Consider the following 27,450-nt stretch of genomic DNA (forward strand, 5'->3'; position numbering starts at 1 on the left):
TGCCTTCCAGTCTTTCGATTTTAACAGTAAGGATCATTTTTGGCTAGGACAAAACTGATCAATTTGTGTCAAAAAAGCTCATGGGGCCTGCCTTGTTCCCTGATTTTTTTGCTCGCTTTTCACCTCTTCTTTCTCACTTCTGTGAAGAATGGATGTCAGGAGCTTAGTGGTGTGATGGAAGAATTTCCTCACTTGTAAATTGTGGTACATTTCCCTCACCTTTGGAGAGTGAGAATATTGTTAATTCAGGTTTCTCTCTGTTTAAAGTCTGCTGCTTTTGAATTTGCCTTTGTTTTTCATCCAGTGAGGCATTTAAGCAAAACATTAGATGGATAACACTGTCCCAGTAACTAGAGGAAATAATTGATTTTAGGGTTGTTTTACTATGCAAACTATCTACCTCAAAACATTTTGTTTACAGGGATGCTGGGAAAATAGACCCTAGATTGTATCTGTGTCCCCACTGACCTCTGGTACTGTGACCCCAGGCAGCATGTGAAGCCAAATCAAAGATTCCAAAGATGAAATTTTTAGAAAGGAAAGGTCAGCTAATAACCACTACTGAAAATATTGTATGTAGAAAAGAGCTTTCCTTCGTGGAAAAAGTATCTCTGATACCAGGTTATATTTTTAGAGACAGTAGTTTTACATGCTTCTATCACAGAAACATGGTAATAGTTTCTACAGAAATATTTTACTCTACCTTCATCAGTTATTGATACAGAGGTTTTTCCTTCTAAAATTAGAATACCAGGGCGATTTTGGACAAAGATGGTCTGGTACACAGATGGAAGCCCCATGTCTCTTGAGCAACTGCTTTTTACCGTAGCTATTCATTGTTCTGGAGAAACTGAGGAACTCTGCTCATGTTTCCTTTAAGTAAAGTTTAAAACCGTCAGCGAGTCACTGTTGCTAAGGAATGGTGGGATACCTTTCAACAGACTCCTCACATTAAATTACGTATAATGACTGGCCTGCTTTATTAAACACATACAGGATATCAGTGAGGGATAATATACTGGAAGCTCAGGAAAATGAACCCTTAAAATAAAACTACATCTTAATGTTTACCCCAGCAGTGACTACTAGTAACATGTAACAGAGTGTTGAGAACTTTTTAATGACAGGTAGTATAAATCTCTTCCAGATAGTTAGCAGAAGCCATCTACACTAGCATCTTGTATTATCCATAATATCAATTTAATAAAGTAGTAGTTACATGCATCAGATGACTTCCTTATCAAGCAGTAAGTAATGTGTGTAAGGATTTGAAACAGCTTTTACTGCTTTCATTCTTACTGTATTGAAGATTTATTTAGAAAAAATCAAGTATAGATATTTTTTGCCTCCTTCACTCTGGACTTGCAAAATTAGGAATTTTTTCCACCATAATGCTGATATACATATAGATTATATTTTACCATCCAGGTAGTTTTATTCTTTTTTTTTTTTTTTTTTTTTTTTCCCCTCCTATGTGCAAAGACGTTCTCCAGCTCTCTGGTTCTTTGGATTTCATCCAAAGTTTGGGGGAGCTGTTGCCTGTAAAAGCATTCATGTGAGATCTGCAGTGGTCCAGCACAGTCTATATTTAGCTAAACTGTTGATGGGGAAAGTATGCTAGGTATTCTATAAATATTCCTGGTTCTGTGTAGAGCTAAAATCTCCTTTTCAACATAGGAGTTCAGTTTGGGAGTGGCAGCAGTTTTCCTGGACCCACTTTAACATAAAGCAGTCTCAAAGCTTAAAGAGTCTTTACCTAGGACTTGATTTTGTATTTAGAGCTTTACCATTTCTTCTCTTATTTTAATAACCTTTGAGTGGAAAGGTTTTGAAGGATGTAATCCTTACGTGTGGCACATTTTTGTTCTTCCCGCTCAAATGGCAGGCGGAATAAAAGGTGTCCAGATGTAAACATGGCTTAACTCCAAACACATTGCATTAGACATCGACTAATGTGCCACCTTCCAATATTCTTCCTTCTGACATAGAAAGAGGCCAAGTATATAATAATTTTAGTATTTCTGTCCCCAGTTCTAGCTGTGATGAAAGGCAATTGAGGACACTGAAGTGATACATAACCCAGCATTCAGAAATCCCTAGAACATCTCTTTATGCAAGCTGTACTGCAACTCTGTGTCTTTACAGCACCTTTAAAGAACATTTTAGCCTAATGAAGTTGCTGGCATATTGCCAGAAATTGAAAGCACATTAGAACTGACTACGTTACCCTGGTGAAACAAGAATAAAACTGTGATCTTTCCGTGTGTGCTCTATGTGCCTTCCATTTCATGCTGCTTTTTCTATTTTTATATTGGGATGATAGCACAACTGCAGTGAGGGCTGAGGTTGCCGTAGTATTTAACCGCCAACCCTCTGACATAACATAAAGGCTGCACTTCTGCTTGGGCCATTTTGGAAATTATTCTTAAGGAGGATGAGAGCAAACCTAAGTTGAGGATTCTGACCATTTCAAAAGCGGTATGTAAAAGTGATAATATTCAGTGTATTCTTGAGGATGCAATTTAAGAGAAAAAGAAAAAAAAATGAAGTTCCTTAATGTGGCATAGGTAAAGAATGAGAAAGTCAAAGCAAGGACTCTATTGCAACCCAGAGATTTTCTGAATGGGGTAGTTTCCTGCTGGAGTAACTTTCTTACTGAATGGCTAAATGCAGTATGCTCTGGTCCCTAAACATGAGCAACTCTTACAAACAGTAAATCCATATCTGTTCTTAATTACCCATCTGGGATGTGTGCTGTGCACATTAGTTGCTCTCTGCTTGATTCTTTAGAGATTGCTGGAAAGGTTTTTGTCCTAAGTAAAGCTGCTAGGTGATAGATCAAAGTGCTTCAATGCCCACATACTTTAGAAGAGAAATAGAAGTCTGAAAGGAATGTCAAATGTTAGCGAACAGTGTAGTCACGTGGCCTTTCTGAAAGCTGATATCCCTTAGCAAATCCTTAGTAAACTCTTTTAACTCAAAAATGCCATCGAAAAATCAGATAGACTGAAAGCTGCGGGAAATACTTTAAATAACATAAAGTACCCAGATCATGTTTCAGAACTTTCTTCATTTTTATTAAAATAAAAATCCAGATGAAACTGAAGCTACCATTTCTCTAGTGCCAGAAATGGGCTACAGATAGATCTAGTGGAGTTATTTGGATTATTTGGTCCAGGAATGAATAAAAATCCTTCTTAAAAATGTTTCTCTTTCTTTCATTTATTTTTAGCCTCAACACAATGGAATATCTCCCCGAATGTTTAAAGCTTTTATAAGTAAAGGTCATCCAGAATTTTCCTCTAATAGACAACAAGACGCACAGGAATTTTTCCTACATCTTATAAATCTAGTAGAGGTGAGACAATCTGGATTATTGCTTTTTGTTGTCTGCTTATATTGGGTAATGTGGACTGAGATACTATGTGAATTCCAAATTTATGTCGTCATCAGGAGCAAAGTAGTCACCATGTCCAGCTCCTTTGTAAATGCCAGCTATATGTCACTGAGTCATCCATTACCAGAGGAAGGATTCCCCTACTGAAAGTAGTGCCTATTTGTTAGTTGACTATTTCTGTGTAAAATGTTAGTTCCATTGAGTTTCAGCTCAATCCTGGATGCAAAAGACCTAGTACTGTAAATTTTAATTGTCTTCCTGAAAAGAAAATTTACAAAGACACCTGATTTTGATTTAAAGCATTTTTTTTCTTATCAATCTTTCCACCTCCTTTTCCCATTTACCCAAGAATCGAGGTTGTTTATTCATGTGATACATTCTGGATGAAGTTATTCACATTTGTATGCATAATGTTCTGCATTCCAAAAATACGTGTACTGATTATAGGATTGTTAGTAAACACTTTTCATTTTTTTGCCTGATAAACTGTCACTAACATGAACAATAAAGAGGAGTTGTATCATTTGTACGACATTTCCTTTCGGTAATTAACTACGTGTTACTTGTTCTGTTTCAGTGCAGATTCAGAATGTTAGGAACAATCCTATTTGCTAAAAGGATGCTCTATGGTATTTAACTGAGCTCTCTCTCTTTTTATAACCTGCCACTTTCCTACCATCTTCTGTTCACCTTGTTCAGTTAGTCAGATTTGTTAGGTCTACACCCTGCAAGTTACTATGTGTAGAAAGATACTGCTACATACATGGACACTGGGGATTTCAGTGGGGTTTTCTGTGGGTGCAGGGTCTTGCATGAAAAAAAGTGCAAGCTGAGCTGTGAGGTCTGGGTGCAAGAATGGTGTCTCTGTGCTTGCCAGAAAAACAACGAGCATGCTTTGGGTTCTCTGTTCGCTTTGAAGATCATCACTTGCGTGACTGACTCTACTATTACCTTTAGAGGAACCCCGTTGGTTCAGAAAACCCCAGTGATGTTTTCCGGTTCCTGGTGGAAGAACGCACACAATGCTGCCAGTCCAGAAAGGTCCGCTACACAGAGAGGGTGGACTATATCATGCAGTTACCAGTTGCCATGGAGGCAGCAACAAATAAAGGTAAAGGAAGAAACAGGACCATTAGCTGATTTTCTGTTGACTCTCAACTATGAGAGAATGAGATTGTGGCCTCCTGAATGTGCTTGTTGGTGGCAAAGTATGAAGTTCTTGCCCTTCTCTTATGAGATTTCTTTGTGCAGATATAATGGTTCAGGACTATGTGGTAAATCAAGCCAATGAACTAATCTGGGGGGAAGATTATTTTATTGGGCTTTTAAGTGTAATCTTTAGCATGTATCAGTTTATGGCTTTAGAGTGCTTGCTTATATCTGTTGGCACATAGGATTCTACCTGGATACTGGTGGCAAGCTTTTGGACAGATTTCTTCTGAAAACTGTGGGACCATCAGAAGAGTCACCTCTCCAGAATGCATCACCAAGAATTGTAGCAATTTGTGTGATGTCAGAGACTTGTGATTATGAAACTTAACCCAGATTTGTTTTTTAAAGAAAAAGGTGGTTGAGGAAGATTAGGAGACTTGGAAGAGGGAAAGAAGACCTGATAGATGTTGGTTGTTTATGCAGTTGGTGGTGAAGTTGTGAAGAGTCTTATAGGCCAAGAAAATAAATGTATGCTTGATGTGGAAGCAAAGGAAATGTCAGAGGAGCACTAGAAGGGGGATAAGATCTGGAAATTGGCTAGGCTGCCTATTGTTTCCTTCATAACCTCTGTTTAGTAGATTTTAAAGACAAGAGGAACTATTCTGATAATTTGATCAGAACCTCTGAAAGAGCACAAGGCAGACAATTCCCCTGCTTTTCACCTCATCCATAACTCATTGAACTGGATGATACATTTAAAAGAGATCATTTTGATTTTAAAGTTTAAGTTTTGGAGAGTTTCTCATTCTTTTTTTCATGTTATTTCCAGGTAATAGCTCAGGAATTATCTCAGTTTGAATTTACCATATGATGCTGCTTGTCTTGCCAGTATCGGGACACTATCTAGATCATACAAAACCCTATTCTGTCTAGAATGACAGGCGGCAGAGATGGACAGCAATAATTTTCCAGGTCATATTGAGCTGATAAAGTGGATTGATGGTATTACTATTAATACAAGGTTATGGTTATCATGGCAAGGTTTTAATAATCTGTTGCTAAGTATTTCTATTTCTGTTTTTCACTGTGAACAGAAACTTAAAAAAAAAAAGAATAAATAAAGTAGTTTTAAGTGTAGCTCCCTGACCCAAATATAGACCAAAGCTTTGGTGCCTAACTAGAGCCATGTAGAAGTTTTTATTGGTACGTAGGACTTGTACTCTAAAACTTGCAAAACGCACACTTCAGAGAGGTGCGTCATAGCCATGACAGCATTCACTTAGCTTTTAGTGTCGTGCATATTTCTCAGACGAATTAATTGCTTACGAGCTGAAGAGGCGAGAAGCAGAAGCTGCTGGGAGAGCCCCACCAGAGCTCGTCCGTGCCAAGATCCCATTTAGTGCATGTCTACAGGCCTTTTCTGAACCAAACAATGTAGACGACTTCTGGAGCAGTGCTCTTCAAGCAAAATCTGCAGGAGTTAAGTAAGTGTCTGCCTATTAAAAACCTATATAGTCGTGCTCTGTACTTATTTTGCTACCTGGACATGACACAGTGAAGAATAGCCAAAGGCACAGTGGGCTATGGGATTCTGTTAGTTGTGGGGCTTACAAATATTATGTGCAGGTCAAGCACAATGAGAGCCGCTATAACCAACTGAGCAGGAACCAAATTGTTCTCCACTGTTAAACTCCAAGAGGTAATGTGATCGGATATCTTGTGACTTAATTGTCTGCCCACGTTTTAAAATCAGATACTGCGTATTAGCTAGTGCTAGAGCTCTATATTGTGCTGTAACATACACAGTCTGAACCTCTGTGCTTAGTCTCTTGATGTCATCCTTTGACTAAAAATGCCGAAAGGCATTGTATGGAGACGAGACAGAGTGAAGCGAACAGAAGTTGTAGTTCTTGGGTAAGCAATTTCTTTAGATGAATGGAGATTTTTGCATTTGTGACACACTATGCTGAAAACTTTGTTGTTATTATGTTTTATGTTATATATTATGTGTGTCTGGATTTCAGCCCACCCACCTCTGCATGCTACAGTGTTTGGTTGCATCTGTTAAACTTGATTGCTGTAACTTATATGGGGCCATGGTACAAGATGGACATAAAAAAGAAGTAAGGTACCTGATGTGTTTATATTCAGGTAGCTAAAAGACAACTAAGAGCGTCTTGGACTTAGAAAGCATTGAGAAGAGATAGGACAGCAGGTAGAGGTCAGTACAATTTTCAGGGGCAATATTTCTTCATGAGAATAAGAGTTAGTCCCTTATTGGTTTCTATTTTTATAGCTCAGCAGCAAGCTGTGGTTGAAAACTGGGCTCTGCAACTGGTTTGCTGTGGCTAGGTACTTAGATATTTTCAGATCACTTAACATATCAGTGACTCACTGCTCTCTTTGTATACAGTTTCACTGATGACATTGTATTGAAAATAGGGACAAAGAGAATGCAGAGAAATTGGCAGAGAGAATGTAGCAGGATTCTAAAGCTTTTGTGTACTAACTGTAAATATGTATGTTGCAAGAATATTCTAATATTTAAATAGACCTGGGATTAGTTTGTAATTTAGTTCTTCCTCATCCCCATGGTCTTCAAATGCATTCAAAGGTAAAGGAGAATTTGTCTTGTTTAAAATACAAAGTTTTCTGCTGTAGATCGTACATTTACTAAAATTGCAAAGTGAATTAATTAGAATTTAGAAAGTTTTAGAAGGTCTTTAGAAAATATTATGGAAGGAAGGGATTATATTAGTGATGCATCACCATATTTTTATGCAGTGTAAAGTTAATTAGAAAAAAAAGGATGATATATGCAAATGGTAGGTAAAAGGAAGGGTGCAGGAATCTAAATCTGGAAAAATCTCAACATGGATAATGGGGTACACATAATGTTATATTGTGTTCAAGATTAATTCTTGTCCATTCACAAAGTAGGCAAAAATCAGAGGTCCCTTAATACTCAGAAGTCATCCTCTGTTTGGGTAAGTGCTTTATAGATGGACTGATGCCTCATGGACAACGTTACTGTTATTAGAAAGGCAATTAAAAAAAATGCAGATTTCATTGTTGTTACATTCTGTACAAGCTTCATTTTAAGTCTATGCCCTAAAATTCCAGCCAATATGTCATTCAAAATTTACTTCTCAACATTCAACTTTGAACAACCTGTGTAAACAAGTTTAACTTATTACTTGCAGTTGTTTTCTACGCTCTTCCTGTAAGCAGAACTTCTGTGAGGGTTTGGGCTGACATTCAGGACGTGAATGTACTGAAAGCAACTACTGTTACTGTACTTGAAAACATACTCTTTTGTGAAATTTAGGTTCTCACTTATAAAATCAGTCACCATGCATCTCAGGCAAAAGATTACTCACCTCAGTGTGCGTGAGGTATTGAAATATGTTTGCTGACATTTTTTTTGTTGCCTTGCTTCACTGAATTTTATTTCTGGTGTTTCCCAGAACTTCTCGTTTTGCTTCATTTCCTGAGTACTTAGTGGTACAGATAAAGAAGTTCACCTTTGGCCTTGACTGGGTACCCAAAAAGCTTGGTATGTGCCTTTTATGCTTACCTTTTTCATATTATGTCCAAGATATCCTATAGCACCTATACACACGTCTATATATGCACGTATATAATGAGGTCCTGGTTTTAGTCATCATTTTCTTCTTTACCTTTATTTTAAGTTGAGATTACTTTAGATTAAACTAAACCATCAGATCCATGGAGTTAAAAGACAGATTTATGTAGTCTCGCCTTCTAGTTAAATCGTGCTTTAGCATTCCAAACTTCTCAAATAGCTGTTTTCAGGAGGAGAATCCTGTGTTTATAACTTGTGTGTCAGAGCCTTCTCTCTGGAGGGGTAGGTTTGTGCTGTGAGATCATTTTGCTGAATTCATAACCTTAGCCTGTTTCTCTACTTTTGTAGATGTTTCTATAGAGATGCCAGATATACTGGACATCAACCACCTAAGGGCCATGGGTCTCCAGCCAGGAGAAGAGGAACTTCCAGATGTTGCTCCTCCCATTATCATTCCTGAGGATCCCAAAGGTACTGACTTCTGTTCTCCTGATCTCACTGTTTAGCTTCTCTCTCTCTAGCACACACCGATTCCCTTTGGAATCTTTACTCTTCAGCGCTGCAGATAAAAAGCAGTTTGACACTTCTATAATTGAACACTATTACATCTCCCCACAGCCTTTTCTTCTCTGTGTAACATCCCTAGTTCTTCCAGCTTTGCAGTTTGGATGATATTTTCTGGAGTTATGATTGTTGTTGTTTTGGCCTCTCTCCAAGTAGTCCATATCTGTTGGAAATTGCTGTGTCCAAAGATAGAAATCATATTTTGTGAAATAGATTGTTTTATTTGCTTTGCTGGCTGTAGTTCCCTACTTATCTTGCCTTGTCATAGTGCAACCCCATGATGCTGTTCAGTGGAGATCAGCTTGTACTGTGTTTAATTTTTTTTTTTATTTTTATGTACAGAATTATTCCATATCTTCTATTCACATGGATGGTTATTCTTACTTAAGGATGAAGTCCTTGTGCTCATCCTTACTTAACCTCTTTGGTATCTAGGACTTAATTGGCTAGGGAAGAGTCTGAAGATCTATCGGTTTATGAAAATTGGCCACATTTGGACAGCATTGACTTCCAGTGCATGTTAATGATTCCCTTTCAGTAAAGTCATTGTGTATTTCCAAAAGCTTGGTGCAAATAACTTCATCTCAGAACCCCACGCTGAGTCTCATGATACGTGTCAGAAGAGGAGTGGAACTTTTACCTACTTATTTCTTAGGAGGTGTGACTAAATTGCTATTACCTTAAGAGCGCTTTTGTGCTAAAATTTTTTTGAAAACCTGATGATAAAATAGTCTACGTGGTACTGTAGCTAAATCAGCTCATGTCACTCCCTTACTTATAGAATGCGGTCCTTCCTGGTTTGAAGGTCTTGTAAAATCTATCAGATATTATGGTATTTGCTGTAGGATATTAATATTATAATTCTGAGCAGATGGTCTTCTGTTCAATCACAAAGTTGGCTTGGATTACATGAAACACTGTGGTTCAAGGTAGAGCAACACAGCTTTTCTGCTGAACAGATTAATTTACAATTTCGCAAAATTTAATGCACAAAGTAGTATAGTTTAATAAACAACTGTCCAGGCATAGATTAAGCTTCAAACTGTTATTAATTTAAAATTTCAAAAATTGTTTTCAGTACAACCTAGCAGCTGTTTGTGCATGGTTCATTTCTCTGGATGTGCATAGGGCTGTACAGCCTATTAAAAAAAAAATAAAATGAAAAACCCTGCCTCAAGAAGCTGCTGTTAAACAATTGACTAAAACAGTTGTAAAGCAGAAAGAATGACTGATTAACATGCCATGCTTTTTTTCTTAAATGCTGTTTTTTTTAACATTAGCCTTCAGAACAAAGAATATTAGAATTTCTTTCTTCCTCACTCTCTGAATTTCTCTGGACAATGAAATATTTTGCAGCTGATAAAATCATGTTCTTATACAATGAAATTAGAACCAGGTTGTTACAATATCCTCTGGATGATTTAAGTTTGGGAGCCTCAGTATTTAGTAGGATACTAGAGTGATGCAATTATTCTCGTGACGTGATCACTCCATTTTGTAATAGAGGTGGTACCATATCAAGCTTTATGCCTGTGAAAGAAAGCCCGTGCCTGAGATTGTGTGTCAGACCATAGACTGTGGGAAAATGCAGCTCTCTGAAGGTTTTAATTTTGTCCCTCATTCCTTACCAAGGCCTATTCTTCCTTTAAATCTCTTACTCAATAGACTGACCTAGTTTTAGTTTAAGTGCATGGATGATAGTATGTCATTTAAATGGATTCTTGCTTAAGTTGTTCTAGGTCAGTCATCAATTCTTCCCACTGGTTTATTGTGCCAGTGTTGCTTTGTTCTGAGGTAAGTTAGGGAAGTTACTGGGCAGAAATATCCCTGGTCTTATTCAGGGCAAAACATCAGGGATGTAAGGATGTTCATGCATGGCCTGTGTGAAATCAAATGTTTCTATGATTTAAAAATACAGATTTTGTTCTCTCTCGTATGAATCTTTTCAGCCTTCACGTAAGTCATTTTACTTTCCCCCTCCCTCTTTTTCTATTTTTTTCCCCACCCTTTCTCAATTTTCAGATCATATGATGAACCATTTCATGGAGGGTATGTATATAGTTTTTCTGAGACTGACATTTCAGCTGCTCAAACAAATTTCCTTGCGTTTGCTCAGTTAATGGCTGCTCTGTCTGCATAGAGACACATGAAGCTTTGCCTGCATGCTTCTAAATGGCATTTAGCTTTTGTACTTAGTCAGCATTTGCTTGCATGTGTGCTAGACTCCTGAGAATCTGTAGAAGAATCATAGAATCAGTAGCATCAGAGTTGCCAAAATATGGCCTGTTGCTCTATCTGTAGTTATTTTGAATATGAAATCTGATACACTTATGTGTAACAAAATAGTTATTAGCAGATTGGAAGGTGCTAACTCACAAACAGGTTTTAATTATATTTTAAATGTGAATTTACAGTCATTTATTGGAAGAAAGACACTATTATTCTATACCTATACCTTTATCTGTAGCAAGATGGTATCTTTTTAGATTTAAAAGTTAAATTTGTTTACACATATATTACACAAGCCTGAAGTTAGTAGAAAGTTTTCTGCTAATTCCATTGGACTTTGGAGGGAGCCTTAAATTAACAGTTGGCTAAGTATGTTGAATGCCAAGTAGTACCTCTCTATGCTTGAAAACACTTTCGTGTTTTATCTAAACGATTGCCGAAGAGAAAAGATTTTATTTTAACTTTCATTTCTGACTCTGCTAGACTGCTAAATTGAAGTTACTGGGATTTTAGCAGACACTTATTTCAGCTGTGATTTGTAGGGTGAAGGAGCTGAAGCTGCTGTACAAAAAGGGCAAGTTACCTCATAAAACACCCCTTTGAGTCTGGTACTCTGCTAATTCCCAGATAGAAGAAATAGTGCATTTTATCTTAAACATCAAGTCCTTTCCAAGTGGGTCTTAATGAGAAAAGAAAAAGCATGTATCTGTTGTTATGTATCTGTACGTATGTCATGTATCTGTTAGTTGTCATGCATGTGTGTCCTCTCTAAGAAGATTTGGATGATTGTTTCACAATAAATTTAAAGTAACTATTAAACAGCAAACTTTCTACTTTGTGGTTAACATTGCTTTTTTTTTTTTTTTTTTTTTTTTTTTTTCCCCCTCTGTATTGCAGTGATTATGTTCTGTGCGTCACTGCTAGTGTCAATGGCTATAAGCATATGTATTTCAGAAATCTGTATCTGAAAACAGTTGCAGAACATAAGCAATAGCTGCCTTTCACTTAGGGCAAAAAATCAGTAGTGTATGTGTAATAATTTATGCTGGAGTATAAATGGAGTCTGAAATATAATCTAGTCCTTCTCCTGTTGCTGTTAGTATGTTTTTTGCTGCATTTTTAGTGATGAGAGTTGCAGATATCTCTAATATGTCTTTATAATATTTGCTATGTTGGCAACTTTTATTCTTACCAGCGGTATTTCTACACAGGATGTTTTCTGCACTATTTCCAATGGCAATTTCTCAATGAGAGAGGGAGAGAATACTGAGGATCCTTGTAACAGTGCTCCTGCTGTCAGGACAAATTAATTTTTCCATATGTCAGCAGAGTCAGTGGCAGAAATACTGCTCTAAGCTAAAAGCCCCAGAAGAGACAAGTTGAAATGTGGTGCTGTGTGACAGAGAGGGGTACCACTTCTCCTGGGGAGAACAACTGGCTGATTTTCTGCAAGTGTTTAAAGCAGAGTAGGCCTAAGCAGGAGCTATGGGCTCTCATCTGCAAGATGCTGCTGATCAGTGGAAACTTGCAGTTTTGGGGGTCACAGCTGCTTGATCCTGGCTCTGTCTGAACTCTGATCTCAGCTGAAGCTGTCAGCGTGTCACTCAGGAATGAAGTTCAGCTGGAGACTACTAGATCAAGCAGTTGTTGTTTCTCTTACCTGCAAGATTCTGCCTTTGAGAGGTGATTGCTTTTGACTCCCACCTCTAGATAAGGTCAGTACCTAACATCTCCACCCTCTTGAAATCCAGTGGTGAGTTTTGTATAACTAAACTACTTATTTGTATAAATAAACTCTTCTAGGAATTCATCAAGGTTTAGGGACCTGGGTAGGTTAGTGAGACAAAAGATTATCAGTAAATCCATAACAAAAACTACAGTGCTTTGCACAAGGCACTGCAAAAACCAACACTCATTAAAAAGTAGCCTTGGCACAATGAATGATGATGAGAAATACTATAAAATAGATGGTATTAGACTTTTTATTTTAGAGCATCCTTTCCTTCAGCTTTAGATATTGATGAATCTGCAGTTATGCAACTAGCAGAGATGGGTTTTCCTTTGGAAGCATGTCGGAAAGCTGTATATTATACAGGCAACGTGGGTGCTGAAGTGGCTTTCAACTGGATTATTGCACACATGGAGGAACCAGGTGAGTGGTCAGAGGTTGTAAGTTAACTCCTGGTTCTGCATTTTGACAGCAAGTTAAAATTTTGTAATGTGTGACAGATGAGTGATGGTACCCTTCCTTGCCCCAGGAAACCTGGAGATGTGAATGGTATGTCCTCAGCTGCTCCTAGGTTATGCAGGTCTTGACCTTTATTTGGCAACCTCTGCCTAGAAAAGGATAACAAACCAAAGTTGCATCAGAAGTAATGTCTTCTGTCCTTACTGATGGTGTAGGCCAGCTCTCTGTTTTCCAGCCTTTGGTTAGATCTGTGCTGCAAATGTGACCAGTTGTGAGTACACGGAATCCTGTGGCCTAGATTCTTCTCTTTCGTATCAGCATTCTCAAGCTCAGGCTCAGAGCATTCATATTGCACTTGGAACAAGCCCAGCTTGGTGCATCTACTAATGGACAGGGCTGCTATATATTTTACCCTTCCTGCATCTCATCTGTGCAAAGTTTGGGCCAATGATTCAGTACCTGAGTACTCCATCTCCAGGGAACTCAGGATTTAGCTGAGGTCACATATCAGAGTGTGCTTTTGTGTTGCTTTTGAAAATGCTGAAAGAGTGAGACCTAGGCTTCACTGACACATCCCTTCAGCTATGGACTTAAGAGTTCGTTTGACATCTATACATGTATCAGCAGAGTTGTCTACTATTCTGATGTTGTCATTGCTTCCACATCAACTTTTGCTACTTTGCTGCAGTTTCACTTCTGTCGTGTGCTGAGCTGTTCCAGCCTCTTCAGTGTGAGACTGTCCACCTAAATATTTCGTAACATCCATGTTCATCTTGCTATTTTTAAGGCTATCCACACACCTAAGTTCTAACTGGGCCAGTGAAACAAACTCTACGTTGATTTCGGGGCTGTTTTTGAGATGTTATTTGTTGTTTGTGGGTTGGTTGCTGAATTTTCAATTCAGTGAGATGAAAGAATGAAATGATGAATGTTTATTTGTTCCAGACTTTGCGGAACCGTTGGCCATATCTGCTTTTGGAGGGATTGCTTCTACTGGAGTGGCTGGTTTGGGAGCTGTTGGACTAGATAACCAACCTCCTGAAGAGATGGTTGCCATTATCATTTCCATGGGCTTCCAAAGAAATGTAGCAATTCAAGCACTGAAGACAACAGTGAGTTCCATAAGTTACTGGGAACATTTAGGTTTTGTTTCATATGATATGCTTTGTACATTTGCATATTGGAGCCTGTGAAATACACATATGAAAGTCAAATCCATATAGTGGATGATGCATGTAGAACTGTTCTGGAAAAGCAAGACGCCCAGCTTGATTGGATTAGGCTGAGAGAGAGTGGTTTGTGTTTTACATGAATGTTAAAATGTGGAGGGGAAAGTGAGGAGGACTTAAATTCTTCTGCCATCTGCTGAGAAACATCCCGGCTGCCTAAGGACAATACACATTGAGGATGCGAACCCGGGGACCATGGGGAATAGTGGTGGGAGGATTTCATTTCCATCTGTCAGGTTTTTGCAGAGTGCAATACTGAATGCTCTTTCTGTGGAGGCAGAGTATATGCCTTATGTTTCAAGTGCTGTTGAACATGGTCCTTTTTCTGTACAAAGATCAATGTGTAAGTGGTAGTATGATGCTAGAGAAGGTATTAAAGGCTACTCTTTTGCTTATTTGACTCACAGAACAATAATTTGGAGCGTGCACTGGAATGGATCTTCAGCCACCCTGAGCCTGAGGAAGAAAGTGAGCCTGCTTTGGATGTGATGGATATGGAGAATAGTGTTAATGCCAACATCCTCGCAGCAGCAGGGTCGGAGGAACCTAGAATCAAAGATGGGCCTGGAAGTAAGTTCTCCTTCAACTTATCATTGATTATCATGCAGTTGTATCACACTTATACCATTCACGGAACTCCCTTCAGTTCTGAAAGTGATCCTTGTGATTTTTGGACATGACCCAGACAATTTACTGCCAAGCATGCTTTTGAAGCTGAGTCTGACTCTGTGGGGTTGCTGCACACTATGGGTATGTTAGAAAGTTAGAGAAAACTCTTTCCCTGGACTTGCTGTACAACCTGAGCCCAAATTTCTTGTTGCCACAACATAAGAGTCTGTCCTGCTCTAGCTTTAATTTTTCTTCTATTGTTATAAGATAAAAAGAGGATTAAAAAAAAAAAAAAAAAAGTGTTGAATTCTTTTAAGGCTGAACATCCCAAAGAGAAAACACTGCTGTTACAGACCATCTGAGAATGTGTCCTGCTACGGTTTGGGGCATTTGATAATCCCTTGAACCAGATTCCACATTCTACATATGGCAGGTATGATTTGTATCCTGTGCAGATTCATGTAATTTTTGGTGATGTTTTTTCATTGAGATTGTAAGTCATAGCTCTTACTACTATTGCTGCCCAACAAACCACAAGATGGGGCTTTTGTACAGCAGTCAAAGCTGTGAAGTAGGCAAAAAACCTATTGTAGGTCTAAATGCCTTACAACACAGCACAGCGGTTGTGCTAGGATAAAGATAATACATAAGACAATTCAGAAAACATTAGTTTACTCTAATAACTGTAGTGTGCATGTTCTACACTTGTTCCTAAACTATCTCGGCCTTAATAGCCAAAAAAAGAAAAAAATAATTAACAAGCAATTTGATTTTGTTTCTATGGTTGCTATTATTACATAGGAATGCTTATTTCTTTGTTTCTGATGTTATAAAGGCCAACCTTAAGTGTCCTGGCGACATGGGAAACATTGATTATCATTAGGTAATAAAGATTTGGAATAATTATTTTTTATGGTACTTAGTCTTTATAAACTGAAACCATTTATTGAGTGCCTGAAATCCTGACAACCAGCATAACTGTAAAATGACTCCAGAATACCCTCTCCACTGAAGTCCAGGCCTCTGTCCTTATGCAGTATCCTGAAAGAAGGTACCCTTTTACCTTCACTGGTAATGTTGGTGAATGATATGAATGGGTGAGGAGCAAGAATGAATGCTGAGTTTTTCAGAGATCTGAGCATAAAAATTTTCCTCTTACTAAAGGAAGAGGTTTCTTTTCTGTCCTCTCTTTCATCAGCTGAAGGTTAGCACTTCCATTTTTGTTTGATTTATAGTGGACTTATGATTGCATTCATAAACACAGCTAATTTGTGTTTGCAGAATAAACACCGCATCTGGCACTTTATGTGGTGTACTCTGTGAACTGGGAATGAATCTCTGCTGTTTTCTCTCAAAGCAGTGTCTGTGATCGCAGCCCTGCTGTATGTGCATGGATCTATGTGGGTTTGATTTGGGTTGTGTTAATGTTTGACAGTGAATGTGAGTGCTATGTAAAGTACATGAAGTGCAGCAATGTAAACTGTGGAGCTGCAGAGTCTGATTTAGATGTGCTCCACTGCTTCAGTAGCTTTAGAAAGAAAAGCATTTCCCTGGCTCCCACATTGCAGCATTAACCATGAAAGACTTATGCTCTCATTTGTTCTTGTTAAACAGGGTATGAGCTATTTGGGTTCATCAGCCACATGGGAACATCCACAATGAGTGGTCACTATGTTTGTCATCTCAAAAAAGAAGGAAGGTGAGTGGAATTTGGAGAGAAATACAAAGATGAGCAAATTCTTTCTATGTAATGTGCACCTATGTAGAACGGGATATTTTGCACTGCAGACTAAACACACATGTTGTTATTGTATATACATTTCTCACCATTGAAATGAAGGTTAAGAATCTTTTGAAGGGAGATTGATTCTGTTATTGATTACAGATGTACCAAGTCTGCATTTATTATGCCAAGGTCTATGCTGATACATATCATTGGCTCTCCTGTGCTTGCTCTCCCAAAACTGCTCCCCTCATTTTGGGGCCTCTGTTTTGTACCTGACTCTGTATTTGAGCTTTGCTCAACTTTCTATGACTTCCTATCAATAGAAGTCCATCACACTCTGGATTGACATTAGTACTAGTAACAGTAGTACTGTGGATCTTGGCTGGTACACAAATCTCGACTGTGGTTTTGATAAGTTCGTATTATTTGGCATTGGGAATCCTTGATTTTTCCTTCATCTAAACCCTCACTACACATCCTGCTGTACATCACTCTTCCTTTTCAATTGCTGACTCTACAGGCAAACCTGCTTCAGCTGTTTCTGTCCTTTTGTTCTTGTTGTGATACCTAAATTTAGATTTTTAAGCTCCTTGAAGTTCGGATCTGAGAAGTCCCTGATAAACTTGATTTCTTTTTTTTTTTTTTTTTTTTTTTAAACGTGGCATTTAATCAATCTTGTTTTTGTTTCAGATGGGTGATCTACAATGACCTTAGAGTCTGTGCCTCAGAACGACCTCCCAAAGACCTGGGCTACATTTATTTTTATCACAGGATACCAAGTTAGACCTCAGATCTATTACCGGGCCTTATGAAGCCATAGCCTTTTTAACCTGCCAAAAAAATATAAGAAAAGATAAAATCTAAAACCAACAAAACCCCTAGCCTTTGGACTGCCAAAAAGCAAAGGAAAACATGGGATATTTATAATTTATTTAAAAACAGTAAATTGATGCCACCTTAAATATTAGAGGGAAGATTTCTATTAGGAGATGTACAGTAGGTTGTTTTAAATTTATATACCTTAAAGGATACCTTGAAAACCATGCAGATTACTGGTGTAGTCTGCAGCTAGCGTATGGAGAAAACAGATGTTTCAGAACTGAACAAAAACTCGTCAATTCAGCCCAACTGTTGCCTGTTCAGTCCGTGTGTCCTTTGAAGACCTGGAAGAAATATTTGTATCTATGGTAGCTGGGAGCCCTTGCTTTCAATCAGAGCCCAGACCACTTAGGGAAATCATATCCCATATGAAGTGTAAGGGAGAGGATCTGTGACTGTTCTTCAAAGCAGAATGCGTCTCATTTGAGATATTATTTTCATTACAATAAGAAAAGTTGATTATAGCTCTATCTGTTGGAATTCAGTCATATAATGTTTTGTCTTGCATTTTTGATGCCTAAATTTAACAAAATAATGGAGATGGAAGTGGTCTGCTGTCAGTGACGTGTGTTTTCTGCCAAAGAGAAATAGTGGATTTGATTTTTACAGAGGGAAACTTCTCCATCTTCTCTTGTTTGTTTTCCTTTTATAACTTCTTCCAACAGAATCAGGATTATAAATGGCTAAAGGAAGCACTGACTTTAAAAGTAAATGAATACAGCTCAGGAAGAACAAGACTATTAATTTAAATTTATTTTCTGCTGAAGGAGCTAACGATGGTGTTAATGTCCAATTATTTTTTGCGAGGAAATTTGCATCTAAAACGTTGATACTCCTACTGAAATCAACTCCTTAATCAACCTGGCAAAATACTTGCAGTATAATTCTGCATTCCACCAAAGATTGCTTATATATTTACATTTGATCTGTGAGTGGGAGATATTGCATAGTAAAATCGCTGATTTATTGATTCTCTACCCTCTCCCCTTTTAAAGAAACAAAAACCATGCCCTGTAATGATATTTCAGCTGTGTGGAAACTTCCAAATGCACCAATAATATGATCTGTTCAACAGGCACCTTCCATAAGGGGATCTATATTTTTTGGAGAGGATGAAGGGATGGGTAGGTAGGAGCTGGCCTTTCCTGCCCTATTTTTTTCATATTGTTTGTTTTGATTGGTGTTACAGGGAAGAGTATATCTGTGGGTTTTAAATTCTAATGAAAAACATTTATTCTGGGAAAAAAATGCAATGGTAAATATGAAACATGTCATGATTCCAAAAAAGCCCAAAGGTTCACAGTGTGTTGGCTACTGCTTAGAGACAATTGGTGGAATTACCTTACATAATTTTACTGAGCCCTCAAAATAAACTGGAACAGTCAAAAAAAAAAAAAAAAAAAAAAAAAAAAAAAAACAAACAAACAAAAAAAAAAATCCAACCCTCTCTACAGTGTGAGAGAGGCCGTGTGGCGTAATTACTTTTTCTCTGCAGTGAAAGCCTGCAAGTTTAATAGCAAAATCCAGGCAGCTACACACTACAGAAGAGAACACAAAAATCTGATTATGAGTAAGGCATTTTATTTTTTCCAGCTTTGGGCGAGTGGGAGGGAAATGTTCTCCCTCTGGTCATATAGCCTCATGCTGAGCAAAAAGCACAGTAGACTTTTTTTGTTGTTGTTGTTGTTTTCCCCCCAATTTTATTTTTTTAGTTGAATTCTGATCTTAGCAGATGAGAGAAATTCTATTGCAATAATTCTGTAGAGTGTAAATGGTGCCTAATTGCTGGGAAAGCTTCCTGCCTCTAGCCCTCTTACTGGCACACAAGAATGGTGCTCAAGCACATTGGTAAGTGGCTCCTGTGAGACTCAGCTGCCTCGTAATTACTGAGCCGCCAGTTCTGGACAAAGTAGAAGCTGCTAGCTAATTTTCTCCTTCTTCCAGGTTTTCTGTATTTGTATCTTTCACCCAGAAGTGCCATGTTTGAGAAAGTGGGATTAGCAAATTATATGGTGACTTTTCTTGCATTTAAAGTGAAGTGAAAGGCTCTTTCATAGCTTTATTTGTATTTTTTTTTTTTTTAATGCCCAGCTATATTCCAAGGAAGTTCAGCACAACAGCCTCCTTCTTGCCTCATGAACTTAAAGGGCTATTTACAGTCTGGTGACTGTTACCCTTTATTCAGAGATTATGGGTAAGTAGAAGGAACAGAGTTGTTCCTCTGTTCGTTATTCACCTGGAAACATGGCTGGTTTCCCAGGATTAAGGATGGAGCTTGGACTCTTACAGACAGTCAGGTACATACTAAAACTGAAATGTCAGTGGGACTGATATTGATTCCAGTTAATGTCAGGCATACTTAGAAAGCTGGCAGGTAATTAGCTGGAAAAAAAAAAAGGTAAACTAAAGGGGAAGGCTATTATCTGGCCGCGGTAGGTGATTTCAGCTTCTGACATGCTTTGCAGTTCAGCACTCTAGAGTACCACCAGCCTAAGCTACCAGGTGGGTCAGAAGAGCAGGGAGCAATCTAGAGCAAAGACTTACAGATTTTTTAAAAAATGTAATTTTTGGAAAATATCTCTTTGAGGATCTTTCTCTTTAATCTCTGAGAGTCATGGCTTCCCTCCTTTATCAAATGACCAGTTGAGTCGTTTCACTCTTATAATGGGATATGGGTGAAGAACATCAGCAGCTCTGGGGGAGCAGGATGTACCTCCTGACTCTTTAGCCTAACTTAGGAAAGGGGGTTTTTAAATTATTTTATTTTATTTTGTCCTGCAGAATTCACAATAAAACAGACTTTAATGAATAGATGAGTAATATCTGAGGCTGGGATTATTTTCTAGGCTAAAGACTGTGTGTGCACTTGACTGTGCTGGGCCAGGCCTTAGGGTGCAACCTGAGCAGTAGCTGATGGGAATCTCTGTGTGTCTGGCTACTCGAATGAGTGTAAGAGGGTTTTGAGTGTACCGTGAGATTCTTCCCCCCAAAAAAAGGATCGGGGGAGAAAGATCACTGTGAGGTGTTTGAGACAATCTAGCCTGAGAACTATGGCAATCCAGGGGCTGACATCAAATCATGCTCTTATTTCTAGGACTGATTTTACATGTTTGTATGATGCATTTTAGGTTAGGAGAGCAGAAGGAAGGAGAACTCAGCAACATTTCCTTTTTCTTTCCATTTCTCTTCCCATTTCTCGCAGCACACTGGGCTTCCAGTAGAGCCTCATTCTGAGTACACACGCAGACAAAGTCCTTTTTAAGCTTCCTAGCTGAAATATGATCAGGAGATAATATTTTAATTTATTCAAAGCTATAGTTTAAAACAAATTCAGATATTTTTGGACTCCTATCACTTGTAATTCTACTGGGTTTGGTAGTATTACTCCTGACTTACATTGGTATAAATTAAATGAGAATTGATGTAGTTTCTTTAGTTTAGGCAGCCTCCTTGAGCTGTCATGCAGGTTCTGAATCTGGATACAACTGGAGCTCATTAGAGTGTTTTAGAAGTATCTCCAATTCATTCCTTTTGTTTTCCATCCTAGTGGCAGCCATCCTTTCTTTTTCTTTCTTCTTTTTTTTTTGTTTGTTTTAATGCATTAAAAGACTATGCAAAATATGTAACTGGATAGAACTTTTTATTCTCTTCCTGTCCACCCTCTACCATTAATGACTCGGAGCAGTTTCTGATTTCTGTTCACTTTTCTGAGGTTTTACTGTTGTATTCTGGAAGTGTCTGTACAAGTTGATTTTTGCACCGTTCAGGATTGCTTGTTTGAAGCACTGTTAACAATTTGGAGAGTGTTTGAGATGAGAAAGGTTGTGAATGACATTGTTGCAACTGTTTTAAATTAAAAAGAAATATTCGCACATCTTGTGGTTGTGTAGATTTCTGCCTCTTTCTTTTCTGCCCAACCTTAAGAACAGAGCGAGAAAGTTTTGATGCTGCCTCTTTTCTTTCAGTTGTTATGGTATTTGGTATTTTAATTAAAGATCTGCACAGGGAGGAAAAAGTTTTGTGAGATTCTTGGTTTCTCATGACTCATGGCAACTCTATGGGTGCAAAAAAACCCAACCCTGAGTGAATATAAAACATAGCAAAGCTGTAAAATAGGATTTAAATTGAAATGATTTTTTTTGTTTGCAACTTTTAAGCCAGTTGATGTTCTTTGAAAAAGTGGGGTGCAATGTTGATGTAGAAGAGCGTTGCCGTTTCATGTCCAGCTTTGTGCTGTTCCCCCTCACTAAAACAGAAAATAACACCTCTGTGTCTCGGGTGTGCTGCAAGTGCAGTATAAGTGAGGCATTGCTGCTGTAATGAGAGAGATGAGCGCCATAAAAATATCAGAAGATAGTGCGCAGCTGACAGCATGTGTGGAATGGGTGATTATATTTTCAGACTTTTTACCACTGTCCTTCCCAGTGATTTATTTGAGCAGAGCTTTGTATGTAGCATTTGGCTCTAATGCTTTCTTCCCAACCACTCCATTCGTTTTTCTTCAGGACAACAAACTACGATCCTGGTTCGTGTTCGCTACAGAGCAAATAACTGATGGATATTGCTGCTACTTCTTTGTTGGTACATTTGAGCAGCATGAACTAAACTAACGTCTCTGGACAAAATATGCCAGTGTCAACAGCACAATTACTTGCATCCTAAGGCTTAGTATGATTTTAGTTCCTGTTGCCTTTTCTTCTTTAGGAGATGGCTGTTTTGGTTAAAGCCATAGGCATTTTTTTTTTCTTTCCTTTCCTTTTCTGGGCAGACTTGCATGTCCCCTGCATGTATCAGGCCTCAGATCTGTCTCAGCTTTGGCTTGCTTTCCCAAAACGTGTTTGCTGGAATTGTCACAGGCCCTTGCTGGCTGTTTCGTGCTCTGTCCGCAGTGGGGCACCTGAATCTTCTGTCCCTTTCTTGTCCCATGTCCGTGCCCCCCGTGTCCCGTAGCAAAGGCCCTAACAAGATGTCGCACCTGTTCTCTCAACACTTTCATGTCTTTGCGTGAAAGCCAAAGCTGAAGTCACCACTAGCTAACTCCCAGTAAAGGTTATGGGAACTTGACGAATAATGATGCAAAATACTTTTATGAGTGTTTAGAATAAGGCCTTGAATCTCTCTCCCTCTTTTGGATTCTCCCTGGATTCTCTGTGTTAGCTTGCATTAGACAGGATGTAGTTACAAAGAATAGCTTTTTCTCATATCAGAATAAATGAAATTACGTATTTTTCTTGAAGAAATACTTTCTTAGCATTGTGAAGAGCAAGATTCTAAAGTTCCACAGTATGGGCTTAATTTCCTTATTTTACATTTTACAATTATAATTTTACATTTGCCTTTCCTTTGCAGGTCAGTCAGTCACTGAAAATTGGCTTAATTTTTCATCTTTTTCAGAAAGATTTATTGTAATATTACTTCTGTTTTAACTTTAAATGTGCAGTTACCTGATCTTCAGGAAAAAAATCTGATAGATTTTCCTTTTTTCTCCTATGGAGTGTATGCACAAAATCATTTGAGCCAGTCCTCAGCTGGTATAAATTCCAGCTGTAAGCATAACTGATCAATGTGCTGTTGGAATTAATAATAATAAAATAAAAAAGGAAACATCTCAGAGTAACTTGATTTATTAAAATTATTTTAAAATGTACTGATAAGGGAAAAGCTTCTTCTGGATTTAGTTTTTAAGCACAGAAGCACATCTATTTCATTAAGAATAGGAAAGAAAACCTCATGGAAAAAAATCCTTTATTTCACTTAGAGATGTAGGTCCCTCCTTTCATTTTAAGTAATTATAGTCCAAACCATCTTAAAATCCCAAAGAAATTTTGAAATATTTGAAGCAACAGACAAAGTTTATTTTTAAAACGTTTAAAAATTGCACAGTTATAAATACAGGTAAATAAATACAGTTTAATATGTGGAAAAGAACCCGCACTGAGAACCCAAAGGCATGCTGCCATTACAGTACAAAAATACTAGATTAACTGTAGTGCTCTGCAAATAGTAATCTATAAGCTCAGTAAATTTAACACATTCAATATGCACATAGTCCGTTTCTGAGGAAAGAGATTATTTTAAAGAGCAGTGCAAGAAAACATTGAATTAAAGCATTGGTAAACTGCAGGTCCATGTTTAATACTATATACAGCTGATAATGCACTAAATATACAGAGGCAAAGTTACCTGTTGTAAGAAACTAATCTTTTGCTCCGTGTGTACTTACAGACTCAGATTGTCAGTCTGGGTCGATATGAACCTTTAAAACGGAATGTAAACATTCGAGTGTAGGGCTGAACTCCCACCTCTCCATCCACTGCCCCCTTGCTGCCAAGCCTTGCACGTACCCTTAACTTCAGGGATTATTTAGCCTGCAGAGTTAAGCGTACGGTGCAAGTCTGCAGGAACAGGGCTTTTCGGATGGCCCAGGCAAAAGTCTTTGCAAAAACCCTATGATCTCTTCTTTCCTGTATGTTGGCTTAAAAATAAGCCAAAGAAATTGATGCAAGACTGCAAAGGTTTCAAACAGTTTACAGCATATAGAAGAAGCTGCACAGACTGCCTTTCAAAACTATATATTTTAGTTTACTCTAGATATGTTATACTCTGATATATAAAATATATATAAATGTTTTGATTTTTCTGAATTTACAATAGAGTACTGATATTAAAAAGGCTATTTAAATTAAAGATTTAGCCAATGTCAGGGTCATTCTGTAAATGTGGAAAGGGAAAAAAGGTCAAAGCACATCAAGTCGTGACCATGCAAGCTTGCTCAATGGGATGTCACATGTGCAAGCATTTGTAAAATTACAGCTGATTTTAGGGAACTTTAGGTTCCTTCTGATTGTCTCTCCCCCCCATGCCTAGCACATATTGCTTTGTGTGTTGAGGCTATTTTATCTAGATTTGTTCGAAGCATCAGTGGTCTCTTCATGCATGGTACTTTTTTTTTTTTTTTTCTGATGTATTATAGTTCTATTAATGGACTGGTAAAATATAAGAATCTGATTTCTAGTCTAGACGAGGTTTGAGTAGTAGATAATACTGTATTGCATACCCACCAGCTTTTGATCACAACGTGCAGTGCATTTTGTATATCACTTCTAACTCTGAATACTCAGTATTGATATTTTATAAACGCTTATTATATAAATTCACTGTACAGACTGCTAAGCTGATAGCATGGGTGACTAGAAGTCTCCATTTGTCAACTGAGCAGGTTATTCATGCTAAGTAACTAATGTGTCATTTTTCAGATGCACGTTGAGATGAGACAGATCTACAACCAATCTGTGTTCCGGCCACGCTCTCACTGGCCCCGGGAGTCAGTGGTTTAGGCCTCAGTCTCTGCTTTTGTGGTTGCCAGTAATGTTGTAAGTTATTACCCCCGTACCGCTGGCTTTTGCGTCCTGAAGGCCTTTGCACTACAGCTGTTCATGGGATCACCTAGCTGGTCTGTTGGTGTTGTCAGGGTCCTCCTCTCTCTCTGACAGGCAGCCTCAAGGTTTCTGAGGTGACGCGTTAGCTCTTAGTGCCTAACTCGACGCTCTGAGCTTGCAGCCGAGTTAAGCGTCTGCAATGCAGATGGATGCAGCAGGTGTTCAGATCCGGTGCAGTCTAAGGTCCACATATTTCAACGAGGAGAGTTGGACACTTAGCCACCTTCAGAGCTAGTGGACAAATTTGAAAAGCTTCGTTGCGGTACATGTAGATCAAAGCTGTAGCTATCTATTCTGATGATTCTTGGTGTCTTTTTCTCTGGCTTGGTGATATCTGGTTTATACTTGTGAAGAAAATGTGAAAAGCCAAAAATCCCGGTTCATTGTGAAGGCTGCATACACTAATCTTTTTAATTCTTAAGAGGATACTGAAAAATAATGTCTGCAAAAGCTATTACTGTGGATTTCTGTCATTAACTAAACACCTGAAGAAAGCATGAAATCCACAAAGCAAGGATGGGATTTAAAAAGTGCTCTGTGTTGATCTAACCTGTTCCACGGAACATGAACAATTCATTCCAGTTTTGTATTGAGAAGATGCAAAGTGCTTTTAAAATATCCCATAGGAGATACCAATCGATAGTTTAAGAATACCCTATGTGTGGGCCTTATGCATGCATTCCATAAATGTATATGCAAGTAGTATTACACCATGCTTTGGGTTAATATTTCAATATGGTTGTTAATATAGTTGCATGCAATATTGTCATGTCATTTCTGTTATTTGAACCTCCCCCTCAATATTTCTACAGATGCTGTGATTTAGCAGATATTAAGAAAATACCATTAGATACAGATATGTGTATGTGTTTACCTAAAAAATTGAACTGATATTTTAAACTGACCTAAATTAGTCTCTTGTGACAAGGATTTTAGTCATTGCAGTTTAAAGAGATCGGCAAGAAATGAGCCCGTTGCTTTCACTGAGAAGTCTTATCCCGTAAATAATCACTTTGATTTCAGCATTGCTCATGCTGAACAGCTGCTGTCGGAGGTCAGCCCCCGTCCAGTAACTGAATGCCTCCACGTGATCTGATCATGCAAAGTGCTGAGCACTCCTGTGAAGTCTGCAGCATTTGAGTGTTCAGCAGCTTGATGGATCAGATTTGCAGGTTATAAATATTCAAAATCCTTTGTAAAGGAGAGGGTTAGGAAAGCATTTTTAACTGCATTAAATATATAAAATAGAAGAAAGGCTCAAAAACCTGGAATCAATTACCTGGAAGTGATAAGTCACCTCTAGAGAAAGAAGGGAGTAATGAGAAGAAGCAGGACGGGGAGATGACAATAAACCATTGCAGGACTTCCATTTAGTATCACATACATACTGTACAGTCCTAATCCTGAAATGTCTTAGGTTCTCTTTTCTGCTGAAATGCTGGTCACTGTGTAAAACTGCTTCCTTACTTACACCCAAGCAGTCTCACCGTTGTGCTTTACCTTCTCTGAATTTACAGAAGGTAAATGAATGCTCTGTGAGATAACAGAATTACTCTGCTCTGATACGGGGCCATCGCATGCCATGGCTGTTATTTCCCCTTCTTCCTTCCTTGGGCGCCTGGGCAAGTCAGGGATGGAAGGAGATTGTGACTTGGTCGAACTCGAAGGGAGCACTGAGAATGGGACCCAGATTTCCTGTCTCTCACTCTCAGGCTCAATCTGCTACAGTTCAGCAGCCTTCTTATTTATCCCACCTCATGCCTGGTTTGAAGTACAAGTAGATGCTTTTCCTCTTCAGGGTGTTAATATGCTACAGCCTCCTCACATTTCCTCTTGCTGTTGCAGGCAAACACACACGCTTGCACTGAATATGCAAGAAACCCCATGAGGGGGCAAGACCAAAGCAACATCTAATCCTGCCTTCTGTCCCGACAGTGCTTGGCAGTAGGGGCTTAAGGAAGAAGACAAAGACCAGGATATTGAAGCATAGGCATCACTGTCCCCAGAATTACCAAGGACTATTAAGCATAAGCAATTCTGATCTGTTTGTGTGGAGAGCTCAGTCACCAGCCACTCCCCCACACAAACTGGGCTGAACTGGTGTCTAGCGGAGTAAGAGGTGTGCCACCCTCCCCGCTAAGTCCAAGTCTGCTCTAGTTGTTCCCTTGCACAACATTTTCGTCAGTGTTGTGTGTGTGTCAGCAGGTGTGTGCAGGTTTGAGCAGAGCGTCCCAGGATAAATTGAGAGATACTTGTCCGTCCTTTTTGGAAGGCCAGGAGTTGCATCAGATTTTAATGCAGGGTCTGAGTGATACCTAACAGAATTGCTGCGCTGCTCGTATATATTCTGGAGAAAAACAGATTTAGTGAACTGTCATCAATATTATGAATGTCCATGGTTATTCTGACTGACAAGTCAAGCCGTGAAGTTTGTTGATTTGAGAGGCACAAA

General features: G+C 38.5%; 1 protein-coding gene across 1 annotated transcript in view; it reads left to right on the forward strand.

The window, feature by feature from the left end:
- The window catches only part of USP13 (ubiquitin specific peptidase 13), a 54,550-nt gene extending 33,117 nt beyond the window's left edge, over window positions 1-21,433 (forward strand). The window contains exons 11-21 of the mRNA XM_062582505.1: window positions 3,233-3,358; window positions 4,355-4,508; window positions 5,859-6,033; window positions 8,017-8,105; window positions 8,484-8,606; window positions 10,722-10,748; window positions 12,937-13,080; window positions 14,062-14,228; window positions 14,753-14,915; window positions 16,569-16,653; window positions 17,371-21,433. Of these exons, the coding sequence (XP_062438489.1) occupies window positions 3,233-3,358; window positions 4,355-4,508; window positions 5,859-6,033; window positions 8,017-8,105; window positions 8,484-8,606; window positions 10,722-10,748; window positions 12,937-13,080; window positions 14,062-14,228; window positions 14,753-14,915; window positions 16,569-16,653; window positions 17,371-17,464 (1,347 nt within the window). The 3' untranslated portion in view covers window positions 17,465-21,433. The remainder of the gene's footprint in view (window positions 1-3,232; window positions 3,359-4,354; window positions 4,509-5,858; window positions 6,034-8,016; window positions 8,106-8,483; window positions 8,607-10,721; window positions 10,749-12,936; window positions 13,081-14,061; window positions 14,229-14,752; window positions 14,916-16,568; window positions 16,654-17,370) is intronic.
- Window positions 21,434-27,450: the final 6,017 nt, after the last annotated feature.

The sequence above is a fragment of the Rhea pennata genome, chromosome 9 (assembly GCF_028389875.1).
Source record: "Rhea pennata isolate bPtePen1 chromosome 9, bPtePen1.pri, whole genome shotgun sequence".
NCBI lineage: Eukaryota > Metazoa > Chordata > Aves > Rheiformes > Rheidae > Rhea > Rhea pennata.